The following is an 18,834-nucleotide window of genomic DNA, read 5'->3' on the forward strand; positions in this document are numbered from 1 at the left end:
AACAAGTACCTTTGGTTTTATTTAGTCATTAGTGTGGGAAAACCTTTTCAACAATTTTAAATCTGCTTGTGCAGCAAGGGAAGGTAATTGCAATGAAGAATTTGTTGTGTAGCGTAGTGGTTACGAATCGGACTGCTAACCTCAAGGTTGGCGGTTCAAAACTGTCAACCGTTCCGCCTGAGAAAGATGAGACTTTCTGCTCTCATAAAGATTTACAGCTTCAGAAATTCTTTGCAGGGTCACTATGAGTCAGAACTGACTCCACATGGTACTTAGGTACTTAACAACAACAAAAACAAAAATCAAAGTGAGGGCAAATTTGCATAACATTCAAGGACAAATGGATTCCTGGTGTGGCACTGTAGGATCAGCCCTGGACTGGGAATCACAAGGTTCAGCAGTTCAAACCCACCAGCTGCTCCTTGGAAACACTAGCCAGGGTTGCTATGAGTTGGAATCGACTGTACTTAACAACAACAGAGGACAAATACGATTATTCAGTAAGTGGGATGTTCATAATTCTAGTACTGCCTGCTTTTGTGGATAGAAAGTTGCCCTCTCCCATTCTGATTTTTCAAGGAACCTGAGTAATGAGTGTTCATAGATAAAAGGACCTTTTAAATCTCCAAGTAAGGCAGAAAGCTGAAGGATTTGTGCGTACATGGAGAGTCTCACACTGTCCATGTTGGCGACTGAAAGGCACCGTCTCCTCCAACATTTAAAATCCAAACTGGTGATGTCTCAGAACTTCAGAAGGTGGTGCTGAGGGCCTAGAGCAGTTTTATCCATGATGGTGCTGATTGGGGTAATTCCAGTTTTCTATTGAAGATAGAAAAATCAAGAACATTGCTATTAGAGCTATTTTTACCGAGGGAAGAACTAACCTTAAGTCTGTTTTTAGATAGCATTAAAAACCAAGGATGCGTTTGATCAACTTTCAGAAACAGATGGTTAGTCAACATTGGGGGTGTCATTAATGCCCCTGAACTGCTCACTTAAACTGGTTGCAATCCTAAATTTTACTTTATATGTATTTTACCACAAGTAAAAACAAAAGGCCCAAACCTGTCCTAAACCAAGAGTGGCAGGACTTCCAACACAGGTTCATTTTCTTTCTCTTGTCTCTCATTTTTATTGTGAGTATAAAAGATATATATGAGTGTGTGTGTGTGTGTGTGTAGTGTTTATCTTTTTAATCATCTTTAGTGCACAGTTCAGTAATATTATTGAAATTCATCTGCAACATTGTCCAATTAGTACCACTGCCTAGTTTCAAAATATTTTCACCTCCCTAAGTAGATTTCCAGTATCCATTCAGCCATAACTGGCCATTTAACCTTACGTTTTGTTGTTAGTAGGGCATTATTGTTACTGTTGATGCTGTAGGCCAATCAGTTCCCTACCCTGGGGGGCTGTTTTCCCACTCATGTTAGCACCTGGAAAAGCTGAGTGGAGTTGAGCAGTGAACAGCTGCAACCAGTGAATTATCAGTTTAAAGAGAATAAGAAATAGGTGGTTCACTCCTTACCCCTGGTGAATTACCATGGACCCACTTCCTCATCTCCTTGATCCCTCTCTCGTTTCATTTCTTTTTGCATCTTTCTATTTTTATTTTTCTCCTAATGTTTTTACCTTCTCTAGATCTTCTGCCTCCCAGCTCCTTTTATTTCTTCTTCCCACTTCTGCTCCCCATTTCCTCTCTCCCCTCATCAGTCTTCATTCTGCAACCTCTCTCTTCTCTCTGCTCTCTCTTCTGATAATCTCTTCTTTCTAAGAAGCCACATGGAGTCCTGGTGTAGCACTGTGGGTTAATGCGCTGAACTTCAGAGTTGGTTTGAACCACAAGGTTGGCAGTTCGGGCTCACCAGCTGCCTCTCAGGAACCCGACACAGGATGACTACGGGTCGGAACTGACTCTATGGCACTTAACAACAACAATAAACCACACATAGAAGAGAAGTGGTTTGGGTCTTGTTCTTTGTTTAGGTTGCTGGTGAGTTGGGTTCAGCAGATTCGTTTTCTTTGACCTCAGTGATTTTGTTCTGGACCATGCTCCCCTGTGATGCTGAAACCCTCTGCCCCAATTCGGGTTCTTGCCCCTATGTCATTAAATGACCTAGAGCTTAGTTGTTGTGGTTGTGCTGGTTGCTAAGTGCCATCGAGTCTGTTCCAACTCATAGCAACCCTGTCTAGGGTTTCCAAGGAGCGCTTGGTGGGTTTGAACTGTCAACCCTGTGATTAGCAGCCTGGTGCTGATCCTACAACACCACGTGGACTCCAGGGTTGGTACCGGTCTCACATCTCCACAATCCCTGCCACTAAAGAAGACATGTGAATCTTTTCTGAGCTTTCCCTTAGTGTTGAAGTCACGTTCTTGGCTTTCCTGGTTAACAGGCATAATCCGTTTCCTTCACACATTGACCATAGTTGAGCATTTGTGAGCACAGATAGTTAAAAGAGTAGCCCACTGTGGGAGCTAGTTAAGATATTGTAGGACAAAAGACCTGCTCTCTAACCTGAACTTGCTGATGACTTGGTGGACGCTTCAGATGATTTGCTCAACCTCTGATCCTGTTTGCAGCCTCAGTAATATCGGAGTGCTGGCTTCTTGCAGCTCTGTTGTGGTGTTGAGGAATTTAGTGTGATAATCCGTGTGAAAAGTACCTTGAAAGTTGCACACTGGCACCAAAAAGCAAGGCAGTTCTAATATCCACAGCATTTGTTATTAGCTGTTGTCAACTTGAGGCAACCCCACACACAGCAGGGTGAAACACTGCCTGGTTCTATGCTGTCTGTCTTCACAGCTGGTTGCAGACCAAACAATTGCGATCCATAGGGTTTTCACTGGCTTATGTTTGGAAGATCACCAGGCCTTTCTTCCTACTCTTTCTTAGCCTGGAGGCGCCACTGAAACCTGTTCAGCCTCACAGCAGCACACAAGCCTCCAATGATGGGTGGTGGCTGAATGTGAATGCATTGACCAGGAATCAAACCTAAGCCTCCTGCCTGCAAGGCAAATTTCCTAGTTACCTTGCAATTCCACAATAGAAATACCAGATGTGAAAGTCTTCAACAAGCAGAAATTCATTCTCTCACAGTTAAGGAAGTTAGAAGTCTGAGGCTGGAGTACCGCGCTCCCAGGAAAAGTCCCTGTCTCCTTTCAGCTTCTGTGGGCCCAGCATTCCTTGGAGAGCTCCATGTGTCTTAGATCAATCATTCATTCCCTGGCTCTCGGAGCATCCCAGTACAGGGACCCAGGTCCAAAGGGTTGCATTCAGTCTACTCCCAGCTCTGCTTTCTGGGTGATAGTGGGTACCTCTTTCTCTGCTCACTTCTCTCTCCTTTTATATCTCAGAAGAGACTGGTTCAAGACACAGCTAAATCCTACAGATTGCACCCGACCTCATTAACATCACAGGAGTGAGGAGATACAACACATTGGATAATTATATTGGACATGGGCTGATCACATCAGATCATCTCATAGGGCTGATTGAATTATGTTAAATCTCATCATGGAGGTGATTGTAGCTCTTGTTAAGTGCCGTCGAGTCAGTTCCGACCCATAGTGACCTTGTATAGGATTTCTGAGGACCAGCTGGTGAGCTTGAACTGCCAACCTTGCAGTTCAAACGGCTTTGCTGTCTGGCGCATTAACCCACAGCGCCACAACTGGACTCTGATTGTTGCTGCTGTTGTTGTTAAGTACCATGGAGTCGGTTCTGACTCATAACAACCCTGTACAGGGTTTCTGAGGCTGTAAATCTTTACGGGAGCAGAAAGCCTCATCTTTCTCCCACAGAACAGCTGGTAGTTTCGAACTGCTGACCTTGAGGTTCACAGCCCGATTCATAACCACTATGCTACCAGAGCTCCTTGATTGTCACTGTTAGGTGCCATCACATCAGTTCCGACCCAGAGCGATCTTCTGCACAATTGAGCTCATCTCACAATTTGTTCTGTGCCAGTCTCACTTGAACCCATTTGCTGTAACCACTGTGACAATCCATCTCCTTGGGGGTCTGCCTACTTTATTATTAATGGATGTTTTGCAGCTGTTTCTCCTTATTTTGAGTTGTGCCCCATCAGCAAATGAAGGTTCTGAAAGCTTTATTCCATTTACATCATCATTGTCAACTCTACGTTGAAAAGAGTTGTATTTTGAGTGCCTTCCAACCTGAGGGGCTCATCTTCCGGCACTGTATCTGACAAGATTCTGGTGCTCTTCATCATGTTTCAGTGGTCAGTATTTTGATGCTATCTGACAGTGTTCCGCTGCTAGTCATAAGGTTTTCAGTGGCTAAATAATTGCTCGGATGCAATCCAGTGATAACTGGTATCGTTCACCTTTTGGTAACTCAGCTTCCACCAAAAAACTGTGGCATCTCAGTGGTTGAAATCAATAGATTATTGCATTCTTGTGTGGCGGAGGGCGGGGTGGGGCTAGTTCTGTTTTAAGCAGTCAGCCTTTGACACAGTGATTCAGGGACCAAGATCCCTTCCATTTTGGAGATCTACACTCTCCTCAGGCTTCAGAGTCTACATTTATGAGGGAACTTTAAATGCATGGAAAATTTTCATTATCTTTCAATTCTATTTTTCTATGAACTTTTTATTTAATGTTTTATTGTGAATTATGTGCTAGTTTACATGGGAGAACATTAGCTTTACATTCATCCATCATCTATCGTTTCATTTCTATGAACTTTTTGAAGCTCCCTTGTATATATGTCTTTTTAGTATTTAGCAAACTGTACTATAGTCCAGCTTGTTTATCCCCAACCTGTTCTAGAGAATGCTGTACTTCTGTAGGGTAAGCACTGGACTGCAGATTACTAGGTCAGTGGCCAGAGTCCACCAAGCACTCTGCAGGAGAAAGATGAGGCTTTCTTATCCCACAAAGATTTTAAAGTCTCAGAAACTGTGTACCAATTGCTGTTAAGTCGGAACTGTAGGATTAATGCTTATCTGCAAGTCAATTTGAACTACAGGGTCAGCAGTTCAAACTCACCAGCTGCTCCTTGGAAATGTTATACAGGGTTGGTATGAGTCGGAACAGACTCAGTGGCACTTGACGACAACAACATTCCAATCCATCTAACCACTTGTCTGTCAGTGTGTTGCTATGATGCAGAAAATTTGCCACCAGTATTTCAGATATATCAGCGGGGTCACCCATGGTGGACAGGCTTCACCAGAGCTTCTAAGCTAAGACTGGGGAGCAATTAGTGAATGGAAACCCTATGGATAAGAGCAGAACATTGTCCGGCTCACTCACTTTGAACACGTCATTGGAAGGCACCTGTCACTAGAGGAGGGTGGAGTAGAGGGCTGGTGAGTGTTGAGGAGACCCTCGCTGGGTGAGATGATTGGTATGGTGGCTGTGACAATGGACTTGAACGTGGCTGCAGTTGTGAGACTGGCCCAGGGCCAAGCAGCACTTCAGTGTGTTGTTCCTAAGGTTGCCATGAGTCAGAGGTAACTTGAGGGCAGCTAACAACAAATCGCAGACCGTGCCTGCACTTGGAAAATGATCAATAAACACTTGGTAATGCGGAAGATAGATGAAAGAAACTGTACTGAGAAGACTCACTGTGGAAATAGCTAGAAAAGACATGTGATCGTCATCCTTTCCCCACTTGGTTCTACTCAGTGCTCTGAGTGAACACCCCTAACCCCTGAGATCTAAACACAAACCTGAGTTTAAGTGGTTCATTTTTGTTTTTTTAATTTCTGCTTTCCTGGATTGAGTCCAGCTTACATTTTTCTGACAGGCTTGATTTTCATACTGCTTTTATATTCATGTTGTTGCTGTATTCTATAAAGTCGGTTTGGACTCATAGCAACCTTGTGTAGGGGTTCCAAGAGCGCCTGGTGGATTTGAACTGCCGAACTTGCAGTTACAAGTCCAGTGATTATCCTACAGTGCCATACCAGAGCTCCCTGTGTTTGTTGCTGCTGCATGTCATCAAGTTGGTTCGAACATATAAGCGACCCTGTATAGGGTTTCCGAAGGAGCTCTGGTAGTGTAGTGGTTACGAATCGGGCTGCGAGCCACAAGGTCAGCAGTTTGAAATTACCAGCTGTTTCGTGAGAGAAAGATGAGGCTTTCTGCTACCGTAAAGATTTACAGCCTTGGAAACCCTATACAGGGTCGCTATGAGTCGGAACCGACTCCGCGGCACATAACAACAACAACACCATAGGGTTTTCGAGGCTGTAAATCTTTATAGGAGCAGAAAGCCTCATCTTTTCCTGCCTAACAGCTTGTGGATTCAAACTGCTGACCTAGTAGCCCAATGTGTAACCCACTACATTAGCCAGGCTCCTATGTTTTAGGTCTTACAAACGGTTTGACGAGTTAGCTATTTCAGGATACATAGAGATATTGAGACACTCAGAGAAGAAGATTTCAGAAAAGCTTGTCAGGTCTGTGGATGTGTTGGGGTTGCCGTGCGTTGGAAGTGACTTGATGGCAGCTGTCTTGCCAGTTTTGTGGGTGCATTAGGAGTTTAGGCCCAAGCTGGGTGCTGGTGTGGCTGGAGCCATTCTGGAAATTTAGCTCTGGCAGAACCTAAGAAATTAATCTTAAGAAATTATATGTATCTATAACAATGTTTCAATTATTTTCTTTTTTGTTCTTTCCAGGCAAAACCAAAGCTAATTGAACCACTCGACTATGAAAATGTCATTGTTCAGAAGAAGACGCAAATCTTGAACGACTGTCTGAGGGAGATGTTGCTTTTTCCTTATGACGACTTTCAGGTCAGTCACTTTTCAATCTCGATCAATAGAACCTTGTGGTTGATCTTTACCAACAAGTCTGTTCCATTTGTTTACCATGTGGCTAGTTAATTTAAAAAGATGAACATGTTATTGACGAGAGAACTGTTATGGCATTATGTCATGATCTTCTTTGAGGCAGTCATGAGTTGCTTTTTGTTTTTAAGTGTATATGTATTCATTCAGGTATGTGTGTATATGTGTGTGCATGTTTTATCTTCCATAAAAGTGCTCTGGGCTGATTTATTGGACACAAGCGCTTCCTATGTCTTATGAGATTCATGTAAGAGGAATTTGAGTGTTTTGCCAAGTGCTTTAGAGTCTTAAAGATAGGATTTGCTGGCAGAAGTGGAGCATTTTGTAATGCTATCTTTTTAGGACGATTCTGCGGGAGATTGTACCACCAGGGAGACCCTGGATTATCTCTGGGCTCACAGAGATAGGTTTAGAGGTTAGCTAGGAATTGCATGAACTGCACTTAACAAGAGCAAACACCCCCCTCCCCCAACTCCACAGCAGTGATAGGCAAGTGTGAATTGTCTCCCCAAAGAGCTGCGCCTTGAAGGAAAAGTGTGGCTCAGTAGCTGCAGGCAGTCCTCTGCGCAGGCTCTATTGGTGAACTGCTCTCCAGAGCTCATGGGTGAAGGTGATAGGTTGTGACTGATCTCTGGTGAACTGACCTGCAGAACCTTTCAGGCAATCGTTGTTGTTATTAAGTGCCATCGAGTCGGTTCCGACTCCTAGCGACCCTGTTGTTGTTGTTATTAAGTGCCATCGAGTCGGTTCCGACTCCTAGTGACCCTGTTGTTTTTGTTATTAAGTGCCATCGAGTCGGTTCCGACTCCTAGCGACCCTGTTGTTGTTGTTATTAAGTGCCATCGAGTCAGTTCTGACTCCTAGCGACCCTGTTGTTTTTGTTATTAAGTGCCATCGAGTTGGTTCGAACCCATAGCGACCCTGTATGAGGCTTTAAATCTTCGAGAGAGCAGAGAGACTCATGGGCTCTAACCACAGTCCTTGTGGTTTACAGTCCAGTGCTTGCTATATGAGGCTAATAGTCGTCTCCCAGGAAACCAGTGTTGTCAGCTATCTGGGAGCCTGGAGCCACCTAATGACACACTCTGCTTCACCTGGATACCCTTACCTGTATGTTGCTCTGATGCTGTCACCACTCAGACCCTGGAAAACAGACCTGGTTCCTGGAAATCGACCTGCCTTACCTTTAAAGCTTCCATGGTTCTTTGTTGTTTAATTTAAAAAAGACTACATACTCTAAAACAAAGCAAACAAGAATTATTGAAACAATTAGCTCTCCCCTTCACTCTCTTTTAAAACAAAAATCTCATTCCCCAGAATTGTATTCAGTCCTGTGCATATCGATTGTTGTTAAACAGCTTCCATGTTCCATATTAAATCCTTGGAAGTTTTTTTTTTTTTTGACCTCTCACCAAATTGAAGAGACGCTAGTTTTGAATAGAGTTGAGAATTTCTCCAACTATTGATCCTTTCTAACTTGTTAGGGATACATGTACAGAAACATGATTATTCCTTTGTCCTTTCCTGGAGGGACAAATGTCAAGGGAAGGAAGACGAACTACGAATGTGCTGTTTCTACAAAGTGTGCTTCATTGCAAACAGTTTGAGATCCTGCTTTGTAAACTTCACTACACAAATAGACGCTACAGCTAGAGGACTCAGTACTGGGAACCTCAAAATGATGTCTTTTGCCTGTGATTTTGGCAACATGCATATGAGCATGGGAAGTAAAATCAGATGACTACAAATCGTGCTCCATATTGACATATGTTTCCTGTAGTGTTCTCTGAGGAAGTTAAAGGTTATCTTAAGTTTCTTTGAGCATGAAATATGTGTTCTTTTTGGTATTCATTAGAGTAACAAAAGTTATTTTGAAGTTTGCAACCTAGAATGCGGTTTGATTTGCAAGCCTGAGATTGATTTTCCAGAGAAACAACAAACCAAAGATACAAGATAGAATTGATTTAGTATCAGCTTTTATTCTGGGGACAAGGTACCTGATAAATCTTCCTTAGTCATTGCCCAACTTTGTCTTATCCATGTGGAAGTTGGATAGTGGACAAGGAAGATTGTAGAAGAGTTGATGCATTTGAGTTATGGTGTTGGAGGAGAATATGAAAAGTACCATGGACTGTCAAAAGAACTAACAGATCTGTGTTGGAAGAAGTACAACCAGAGTGCTCCTGGGAAGCCAGGATGGTGAGAGTTCATCTCTAATACTTTGGACATACTGTCAGGAGGGACCAGTCTCTGGAGAAGGACATCATGTTTGATAAAGTGGAAGGTCAATGAAAAAGAGGGGATCCCCATCAAGACTGATTGGCACAGTGGCAGCACCAATGGGCTCAAGTGTGGTAGCAATTTTGAGGATGGTGTAGGACCAAGTAGTGTTTTGTTCTGTTCTACTACATGGGGTAGCTATGGGTCAGAACTGACTCAACGGCATCTAAAAACAACAGCCCTGATTTATAATTCCTTTGCTTATAACTCTTGTCAATGATACTAGACACACATATTCCAGGAAAGGCAGAGAATTTACCGACATTTTGCTGGGCAGGGATGAATTGTTTTCAGGAAGTTTGATCCCGTCAACATTCATTGTGTTGGATCCCAGTTAAGTTTAGATGCTCATGTTTGTTTCCTTGTGTACAGAAGTCAGGTGAGGTCATTTACACTGTTGTTGTGTAAAGTGCCATCGAGTGGGTTCCAACTCATAGTGACCCCATATATGGTTTCCAAGGAGCGACGGGTGAATTTGAACCACCAACTTTGAGGTTCAAACTGACCTTGCAGTCCAGGAGTTATCCTATAGCACCATGCCACTGTGCTGGTTGCTGTAGTTGTAAAACCGATGACTAGATCAGCAATCTAGTTTATTGGACATGAGATAATTTCTGAAATCGGAAAATTCCAGTGACACACAGGGCCCTTACCCACATGTAGTATAGTTTCTCTAGTGGTTACTGAACCCTTATTGTTCTTAGAGTGGTGTGTAAAATCAGTGGTGTATGGTCAATGTCCAATATCTTGGCAAGAGAATTTAAAGGAGAAGGTGGGGATGCATAACGAAAATTATGAATAATTGGCAAATGCAAACTTGTCTCAAGGTAGAATCTCTACCGAGTGGTTTCCAACCTGTCTGGATGGGGCTGGTGAAAGGAGATGGGGATAAGACTCTTGTGGTTCATTAGTGAATAATTGTTATCAGGATTGACTGTGAGTGTTGGAAATGTAAAGGTAGACATTTTGTAACAAAAGGAGGGGAGTGGTTGATCTTGCAGTCCAGGAGTGGAGGACCTTGGGACCTTATCCAGAGAAGCAGCGACACCAGAGATGGAAGCAGAAATGATGACATGGAAAGATGGAGCAGCTGGGGACTCTGGACTCAGGGAGGGAGAGGGGCTGTGTGCTGACAGCTGGTGGCAGCGGGGGAGGGGGACACGGGCTTGCAGGGTATACCCTTTGGTTGTTTGAATGGTTATATATTCCTGGGTGTTTTGGTGTACTTCCAAAATAAAAAAAAGAGGGAATGGAAGCAAATGCTATTGAATGATGATGCATGGAGGAGATTGTAGTCATTGCAATGCAATGAAATAAGGTAGGATGAATGTAAAGCTGATGATCTCCCATGTAAACTATCACTGAATTCACAACAAAAACTTAAAAAAAAAAAAAAGGAAAAGGAAAAGAAACGACAAGTCTCTGCGTAGTTGAGTGTAGTGCCCGGACTTCTGCCTTTCCTGGAAGAGACATGGATTCAGTATGGGCTCCGATCGCTGACATCCAATCCTGATTCGCCTTCAGAGCCAAGTCCTTTACCAGATGACATTGAGCATGTCGTTCATCACTGTTTGCAGTCATTCCACGGAGTCTCCATCAATTTATTAATGTTATTCAATTCTGTAAAGTGAAGGAATATGAGAAATAGTAAGTGGTCGGAGTCCCTGGTTGGTGTAAATAGTTAATGGGTGCAGAACATTGTGCGAAGGTGATGTCTGACTTTCTCTGACTTCACAAGGAGCAAAGAAGAGAATCACCAATCCAAGGCTGATTCCTGTGAGCGCGAGGTCACACATGTGTCCACGCTCCAACCTTCTTTACTCTGTTCTAACAGCAACTGTCCCACCTACAGCACCCCCTCAGCTGGGTCCAGTAATCATTGCAGTGGTTAGGGGTTTATTAGGGAAGTGTGCAGCATCAGAAACATCCAGATATAGTCAGGAACGTCTCTTCTCAGTTGGACGTGCCTCTCTCGTCCTTTACTTCTCACTCACCTGCTCAGACCAGTGTTAAAAGTTCTTTAGCGCTGTCAGTAAAATGCTCAGTAGGCATCTCGGCTTTACTTGCTCCGTGGGCCGGGAAACCTGCTGCTCTTCCTAATGCTTTGCTTGTGGCAGCTGTTTCTCCGTTCTGGGATCTCAGGGTCCAGAGAATGTCTTCCACTGCGGTTCTTGTTCAGTGATGATCAGGAGACTCCCCTTCCTGCTTCTCAGATGGCTCATTTTAAACCCTTGAGCAGGACAAAACCAACCTCATCAGAGCACCATGTGCTCATTGGTATGTCACTACCTCCTGATTTTTGATGGGTGTTAGGAAGATTATAGGTAGAAAGAAGAGCCTTATCAAGTCATTTCTTTGTACCGTAATGTGCTCAGCTGCTCACTGAAAGGATGATGGTTTGAGCCCACTCAGAGGGGCCTCAGGAAAAAGGCCTGGTGATCAGTGGGCTCAGCTTCCTTTTCAGGTTTCTAGATCACTATCAATCTCAATTGCCATTGAAAACCCAATTAAGCACAGTTGTACCATAACACACATAGGCTCACCATGACTACGAGGTGTCTCAATGGCAGCTGGCTACTAAGTAGCAAAAATATGATATGGTAGGCATTTTATAGGTGCCATTAATATTTTATGCAAATTAGACTTTGGTATGCATAAACTAACAATTGATAACATCTATTTGGAAGGAGTAAAAAGAGCCGTGCTATCTAGAAGCATTCTGTGCTATATATGTGTGTGGGGGGGGGGGGGGGGGGGGCTCTGTTGTTATTTTTAAGTAATGTGTGAAATCGGTGATGTAAGATCAATATCCAATCTCTTGGCAAGAGAATTTAACAGAGAAGGTGGGGATACATAGTGTAGATTATTAATAACGGGCAAATCTGAAAAACTTTTTTAGAGATGTTTAGATAAAGGAGAATCTTGGTGAGTTCTCAGCATTGTACAGAAAAATGTGGTGGATCCATTTCCCTTTAAATAACATCCTGATTTTTTTTTCTCTGTGCTACTTACATGAGATTGATAGTGATCTAGAAACCTGAAAAGGAAGCTGAGCCCACTGCTTAGAAAGGACCTGAAGTCCCTAATCACATTTCCCATCTGTCCTTTGAAAACAAAATCATCTGTTTCCCCCTGCTCCCCCCCACCCCCCGCCACACACACACAGTATTTTGTCCTTGGTTCTCATTATATGCCTCCAAAAAATCATCCTAATATTTTCTTTTTGTTTTTTTCATTGATAAATCCTCAAAATGTCTGAAATTCAGTAGCCAACTGTGTAAACGTTCCATGAACAAAGTGGTTTCTGGAATAGTAAAGTCCATGTCTAGGATTGGACCTACCTGAAAAATCAGCATAAAGAATCATTCTGGATTGACACTGGCCAGATCTTCAGAAGATGGGAATTTTAACTCAAGGTCAAGTAGTGATTGATGCCTTTGACAGAACACAACAGTGATAGATCATTGTTTTATTTTCAAATATTCCTTTTAAGAAGAGCTTATTTCTCTCTCTAGTTAGTGCTGATGGGCTGAGCTGAAGATTAATGAACTGATCTTTATACTCCTTTGTACCAGGGACTCAGCTTGGGACTATCAGGATAATAAGACAGAGTCTTGCTTTGAGGTAGTTCAGAATTCAGAAGAGAAGATAAAGTCAGGTGTTAATATTAATAATGAACAAGAAGGAGAATGTGAGAATTTCACAACATGAATCAGGTCCCGTGGGTGATTAGTCTAACAGTGCTACGTTTGGGGTCTTAGAGGCACATCCAGGAGCTAGCAGCCCCTTGTTGTTAGTGATCCTGGGGAAGGCCATGTGTGCAGAGGAGAACTGTTCCATGGGGTTTTCAAGACTGTGACCTCTTGACACCTCTGTGTGGGTTCGAACCTCCAACTTTTTGGGCAATAGTCAAGTGCTTACCCATTTGTGCCACTCAGGGACTTCCAGATATCCTGTAAGTGAAAATGTGTCAGTCCTTCCTGAGAGAGCCGGGGTTGACGAGGAAAACCATGACTCACCCACAGGAATGAGAGACAGTAGCCAGTGGGCCCAAGAGCAAGATACTGCCTTTCTGGGGACTGATGTTTAGGGAGCATTGTCACTAAGGGAAAGGAGGGTAGGAAGAGACAGAACACTAGGAAAAGAACCAGGAAACTATGGGGTTGTAGAAGCCAGCGAGGGGGAATTTGAAGAAGATGGGAGCAGTCACATCCAACTGCTTACGTAGAGGAGGTTGGGGAAAGAGTCAGCAAGTAGGGCACCATTGCCAATGAAACTAGTTTTTAACCAGAGGTCAAGAAGGAAGTGGGTAGAACACAGAGGTTAGCTGTGTTAAATGACAGGAGAGAGATGAAATCCTAGTGACTTAAAGCAATACCAGAGTCCCTGAGTTGACCAACAGTTCACGTATTTGGCTGCTAACCCAAAAGTTGAAGGTTTGAGTCCACTGTTAGGCACTTCAGAAGAAAGGCCTGGTGATTCTGCTTCTGAAAAATCAGTCATTGAAAACCCGGTGGGGTCCAGTTCTACTGTGAAGCACTTGGGGATGCCAGGCGTTTGAACCAGCTCTACGGTTAAGTGGTTTAGAGACAGCAGTCTCTCACAGGTTTTTTAAGGATTGGGGAAATACGGAGGAGACTCCAGGAGTGAGGAAGAGATTGAAGATGTAAGGTAACACAGAGTGCATTTTAAAGCAGGGTTCTTTAGGGTGTGTTTGGGGATGGATTTTGAGTCTTTATCGGGAGAGTTTAGGCTAGAAAGAGGAGAGATACTTCCTGTCTGAGAGGCAGCAGAGGATTTGGGTTATTGAGAAATTTAGAAGTGAACTAGGCTCGGCCTGGGAGAATAAGGAGCATTTGGAAAGCAGGCTATGGGCAGCAGGGTGCAAAGTAGGGAGCAGGACGTGCCATTGGTCACACCGCAGCTACTGTAACCATGGCCCTCTCTGCCTGCGTTAAGTGCCGGAGTCTCTGCTCAGCTCTTCTGATCCTGGCCTTCCCCAGGCTATCCTAGATAATTGTTTCTACCCTTACCTCCTGACCTTCCCCTCTGTTCTCTGCTGTCTCCCACTCGCACCTGCCACACTGGCCTTTCGGTGGTTCCTCCCTCACTCCAAGCAGTCTTCTGCCTCAGAGTCTTTTCTCAAGCTCAGACTCTGCCTTAGTTATTCTTTACCTAGCTTCCTTTCACCTCCTGCAAACCTTTCCCCAAATACTGTGGAGTCCTGGTGTGGCACTGTAGGATAAGCACGGAATTGCTAGCCACTAAATCAACAGTTCAAACCCACCAGTCACCTCTGAGAAAACTTACAGGGTCGCTATGAGCCAGAACCTAAGTACTTGACGGTACTTAACACCAATAGCTACAGCCTTCTCAGTGAGACGTTTGCTGATAGCCAAGCCCTCTCCTTCCCTTGGCATTCTGGGTCCCTTTAGTTGTTTCTCACCTCATATCACTTAGCAGTTTGTAACATACTTAACTGTGTTTAGTTTGTATTTCTGTAGTTACATGAGGATAAGGATGTTACTTCTGTTCACTGGTATTTCCCAACCATGTAGAGAACACATTGTAGAAATGAATGAAAGAGAGAGAATATGAATGAATGAGTGAGTGAATATGAATGATCAAAATCCACCTAAAATTTTGATGGAACCTGTTAGTCTTATTGAGAACGTCCACCGCCTAGTCACAGAGGAGAGGAAACAGAGAAATGGGGGGCATGTGGCAAGAGGGGACCAGCCTCAGGGCCCAGGAGTGAGGGACCTGAGGTATTGGAATGGCATCCCATGACCTTGGGGCTGGATAGGAAGGAAGTCTCTCAAGGTGGACACAGGCTGAAGATGAACTTGCAGAAAAGCTTGGCCTGGGGAATAGAAAGTCCTTGAGGCATAGAAAGTGGCACTTCAAGAAATCTCTCCATGTTTGGGATCTCATAGAATATAAGTTAGGTTACATGACATGGCATGGGTAAGGGGAATTAGCATGTAAGAAATCATGAAATAGCAGTCTGATGCCTAACCCAGTAGAATTTGATAAATGCAGGCTACCCTTGTAACTAAGGAGAGCTATAGGCAGAAGAGTATGTACATGATTAATGTATATGTCTTATTAAAGGTGACCAGTAGGCATGGATAGAGGAAGATTTGAACAAAGGGTGATATCTTAAGTCAGAGGTAGCTTGAGTAGACAAGATTTATCAGGTACCTATTTTATCTGTGGCATTAATCTCATAGTCTTCTATATTGTAATGATTTATAACTATGTATCTTATTTTCTCCCCAAGTAGAGAATAAAATCTCCATAGCAGCAAACCATATTTGTGGGGGTTTTTTTGTATAAAACATATTTTTGTAAAAATTCATTTTTGCATTCCCTCAAGTTCCTACGCTATTGTTTTATGTGTCGAGAGACCTGATGACGTGCTCCTATGAAGATTCTAGCGGAGGGAACGCTAAGGGCCATGCTCTATCATACTGGGTCATCTGGAGTCAATGAACTCCGGGACACACAAGCTCAACAGGCACACAGAGCAGAAAGGCCTCTGTATTGAGTAAATGACGGAATTGGAATTTTGGCCTGAGCTCCATTGGAGATTATAGGGCATATCTCAAAGTGGCAGATGAAAAGGTTGGAAGAGGGAAGACACAATTTGTTTGCATACAGAAATCAAACCCGATAAAAAGCTCAAAAAGCAAGACAAAATCAGAGTCCTCATGTTGTTGTTGTTGTTGTTATGTGCCTTGGAGTCGGTTCCAACTCATAGCGACCCTGCACAGGGTTTCCGAGGCTTTAATCTTTACGGGAGCAGAACACCTCATCTTTCTCTCGCGGAGCATCTTTCTCCCGTGAGCAGCTGCGGTTCGCACGCAGCCCGATTCGTAACTACTACGCTACCAGAGTCCTCATAGAAAACTAAAATTTAGATTGTTAAACTGTGTGGCTGTGTGGCCTCCAGTCACTCATAGTGACCCTCTAGAACAAAGTACAACTGCTGGGCAGGATTTCCCAGGGTGACACATCGTTCTCCTCTGGTGCCACTGGTGGGTTTGAACTGCCAGCCTTTCAGCCGAGCAGGGCTATATGTTTAAGGTGTTGTTGTTGTGGTGGTTATGTGCCGTGGAGTTGGTTCCGACTCATAACCCTGGATAGGGTTTCCAAGGCTGTAAATCGTTACGGGAACAGAAAGCCTCCTCTTTTCTCCTGTGAAACAGCTGATAGTTTCGAACTGCTGACTGTTAGATTAGCAGCCCAGTTCAAAACCACTGTGCTGCCAGAGCTCCTGTTGAATGTGTTGTTGTTGTTGTTATTGTTATGTGCCATGGAGTAGATTCCGACTCGTAGCAACCCTGCACAGGGTTTCCTAGGCTGTAAATCTTTACGGGAGCAGAAAGCCTCATCTTTCTCCCGTGGAACAGCTGGTAGCCTCTAACTCTGCCGACTTTGCGGTTCACAGCCCAATTCGCAACCACTAAACTACCAGAGCTCTTTGTTTAATGTATTGTTGTTGTTGTTGTTGTTGTGTGCCATGGAGTCAGTTCCTACTCATAGCAACCCTGTATAGGGTTTCCGAAGCTGTAAATCATTACGGGAGCAGAAAGCCTCATCTTTCTCCTGAGGAACAGCTGGTAGTTTCGAACTGCTGACTCTGAGGTTAGCAGTCCGATTCATAACCTCTATGCTAACCAGAGTTCCTTACCAGGCACAAAATCTTTATGGTTCCTACAATATGGAAGGTCCTGTCTCTTGATTTCTGCCTTTTTCTACCAGGGCTGTCTGGTAAAGCTTAGTCTTAAAAGCAGCCTGGAGTCAACAACCCCCCCCCCCTGAGGAAGGTGGCTGAGATCCCGAGAGGACGCATTCAGAAAGTTCAGCAAACTCACCTGACGTCAGAAGTACTTGGAGCAGAGGGCGTCCTCCATCTGTTTAGTGTTTTATCTGCAAAGCACAGTCTCTGCTGTGTGTGTGAAGTAAGACTGTGGAGAGCATCCAAGGAGCTGAAATGCTGCTCCGACATGACCAGTGAGATACTCACAAAGGCACAGAGACAGTTTCAGGAATTTATCAGCAACACCTCAGAGAATGCTTGTATAAGAACGACGCAAGACTTAAAAGGGGAGTCCTGGGCGTATTGGAATACGTACGTGGTGGAAATGTTTCAGTATGAAGCATGTTCACTGTACTAGGTGTTTACACAAAGATACAGGCCTTTTAGCAACGAAAATTGCTTTCTAAAGAAAGATATAGGAAGACATACAGATTATTAGGGACCAAAAAAAAAGCCACTTGCTTATACTGTCTTCAAGGCTGTGTTACTGGGCAGAATGCAAATAAATCAGTACTAGTAGGCACTACAGACACTCAAGAGGTCCCTGGAGATTTCAAACAATTCATACTTCACTACTAATCAAAAGGAGTCCTGGTGGGGCGCTGCAGGACAAACACTGACTGCTAACCACAAGGTTGGTGGTTCAAATCCACCAGCCACTCCTCAGAAACCCTATACAGTGTCACTGTGAGTTGGACCTGACTCACCGGCATTTAACGACAACAACACTAATCAAAAGGAGTCCTGTAGGATATGCACTGGATTGCTAAGTGCACGGTCAGCAGTTCAAGCCCTCCAGCTGCTCCTTGGAAACCCTGTACTGGGTCACTATGAGTTGGAACCAACTCGACAGCCTAACAACAACAACTAATTCAAAAGCTGAGATTTGAACAGACCCAGCCATGCTATAGAAGGAAGGCTTGGTGATCTGCTTCTAAAAATGTTGTGGGGCTTTTGTTGTTGGGAGGTTCTCTTGAGTAGGTTCCGATTCATAGCCACTCTGGCTACGATGGAACGAAACACCTGGTCCTGAACCATCCTCACAGCGGTTAGGTTTGAGCCCATTGGCGCAGCTACTATGTCCGTGCATCTCACTGAGGAGCTTCCTCTTTTTTGCTGACCCTCTATTGAGCGTGATGTCCTTCCCCAGCGACTGATCTCTCCTGAAAACATACTCAAGGTCCTGGACATGAAGTCTCCAACCGCGCTTCTAAGCAACATTCTGGCTACACTTCTTCCAAGATTTATTTGTTGTTCTTTCGGTCTATGGTATATATATTTCAGTATTCTTTCCAGCATTATGATTCAAAGGCATCAGTTCTACTTCAGTCTAACTTCCTGTCTCGTTTTCGTTTGCATGTGAGGTGATTGGAAATACCATGACTTGGGTTGCCAGGTACAGTAGGTCTTTTGATTTCTTGCCTGCGGCTTCCATGAGTGTTGGTTGTAAATCCAAGTTCAAATGAAATCCTTGACAGCTTCAATGTTTTCTCCAGTTATCATGGTATTGTTTAGTGGTCCACGTGTGAAGTTATCAAAAGGCTGTAGTCATTGATCTTTACCTAGTGTCCATAAAGATCACAGCTAAGAAAATCATATGGCACAGTTACATTCTGGATAAAATATGGGATTTCCATAAATCAGAATCTGCTTGACGGCAATGAATTTTGTTTTGTTTTGTTTTTATTGGTGGACACTCAGGATAGTGATAAGACCCATGAGATAGTTGTATGAACTCTAGATTTCCCTCCCACCCCCCACCCAGGTCTATCACTAATCTAGATCTTTGGGTAAAAGATAAAGATACCTAAAGCTCATTTTTTTTTTTTTTAATGTTTTATTGTGAATTATATGATAGTTTACATGGGAGAACTTTAGTTTTACATTCATTCCATCGTGTATCATCTCAT

General features: G+C 43.6%; 1 protein-coding gene across 4 annotated transcripts in view; it reads left to right on the forward strand.

Annotated features, from left to right (window-relative positions):
* Positions 1-18,834, forward strand: part of DOCK9 (dedicator of cytokinesis 9) — a 372,149-nt gene that overhangs the window by 173,164 nt on the left and 180,151 nt on the right. For all 4 annotated transcript variants that reach the window (XM_006831980.1, XM_006831978.1, XM_006831981.1 and 1 more), the window contains exon 2: positions 6,649-6,765. In XM_006831980.1, coding sequence (XP_006832043.1) covers positions 6,649-6,765 — 117 coding nt within the window. The remainder of the gene's footprint in view (positions 1-6,648; positions 6,766-18,834) is intronic.

This window comes from Chrysochloris asiatica, unplaced genomic scaffold (genome assembly GCF_000296735.1).
Source record: "Chrysochloris asiatica unplaced genomic scaffold, ChrAsi1.0 scaffold00005, whole genome shotgun sequence".
NCBI classification, from domain to species: Eukaryota; Metazoa; Chordata; class Mammalia; order Afrosoricida; family Chrysochloridae; genus Chrysochloris; species Chrysochloris asiatica.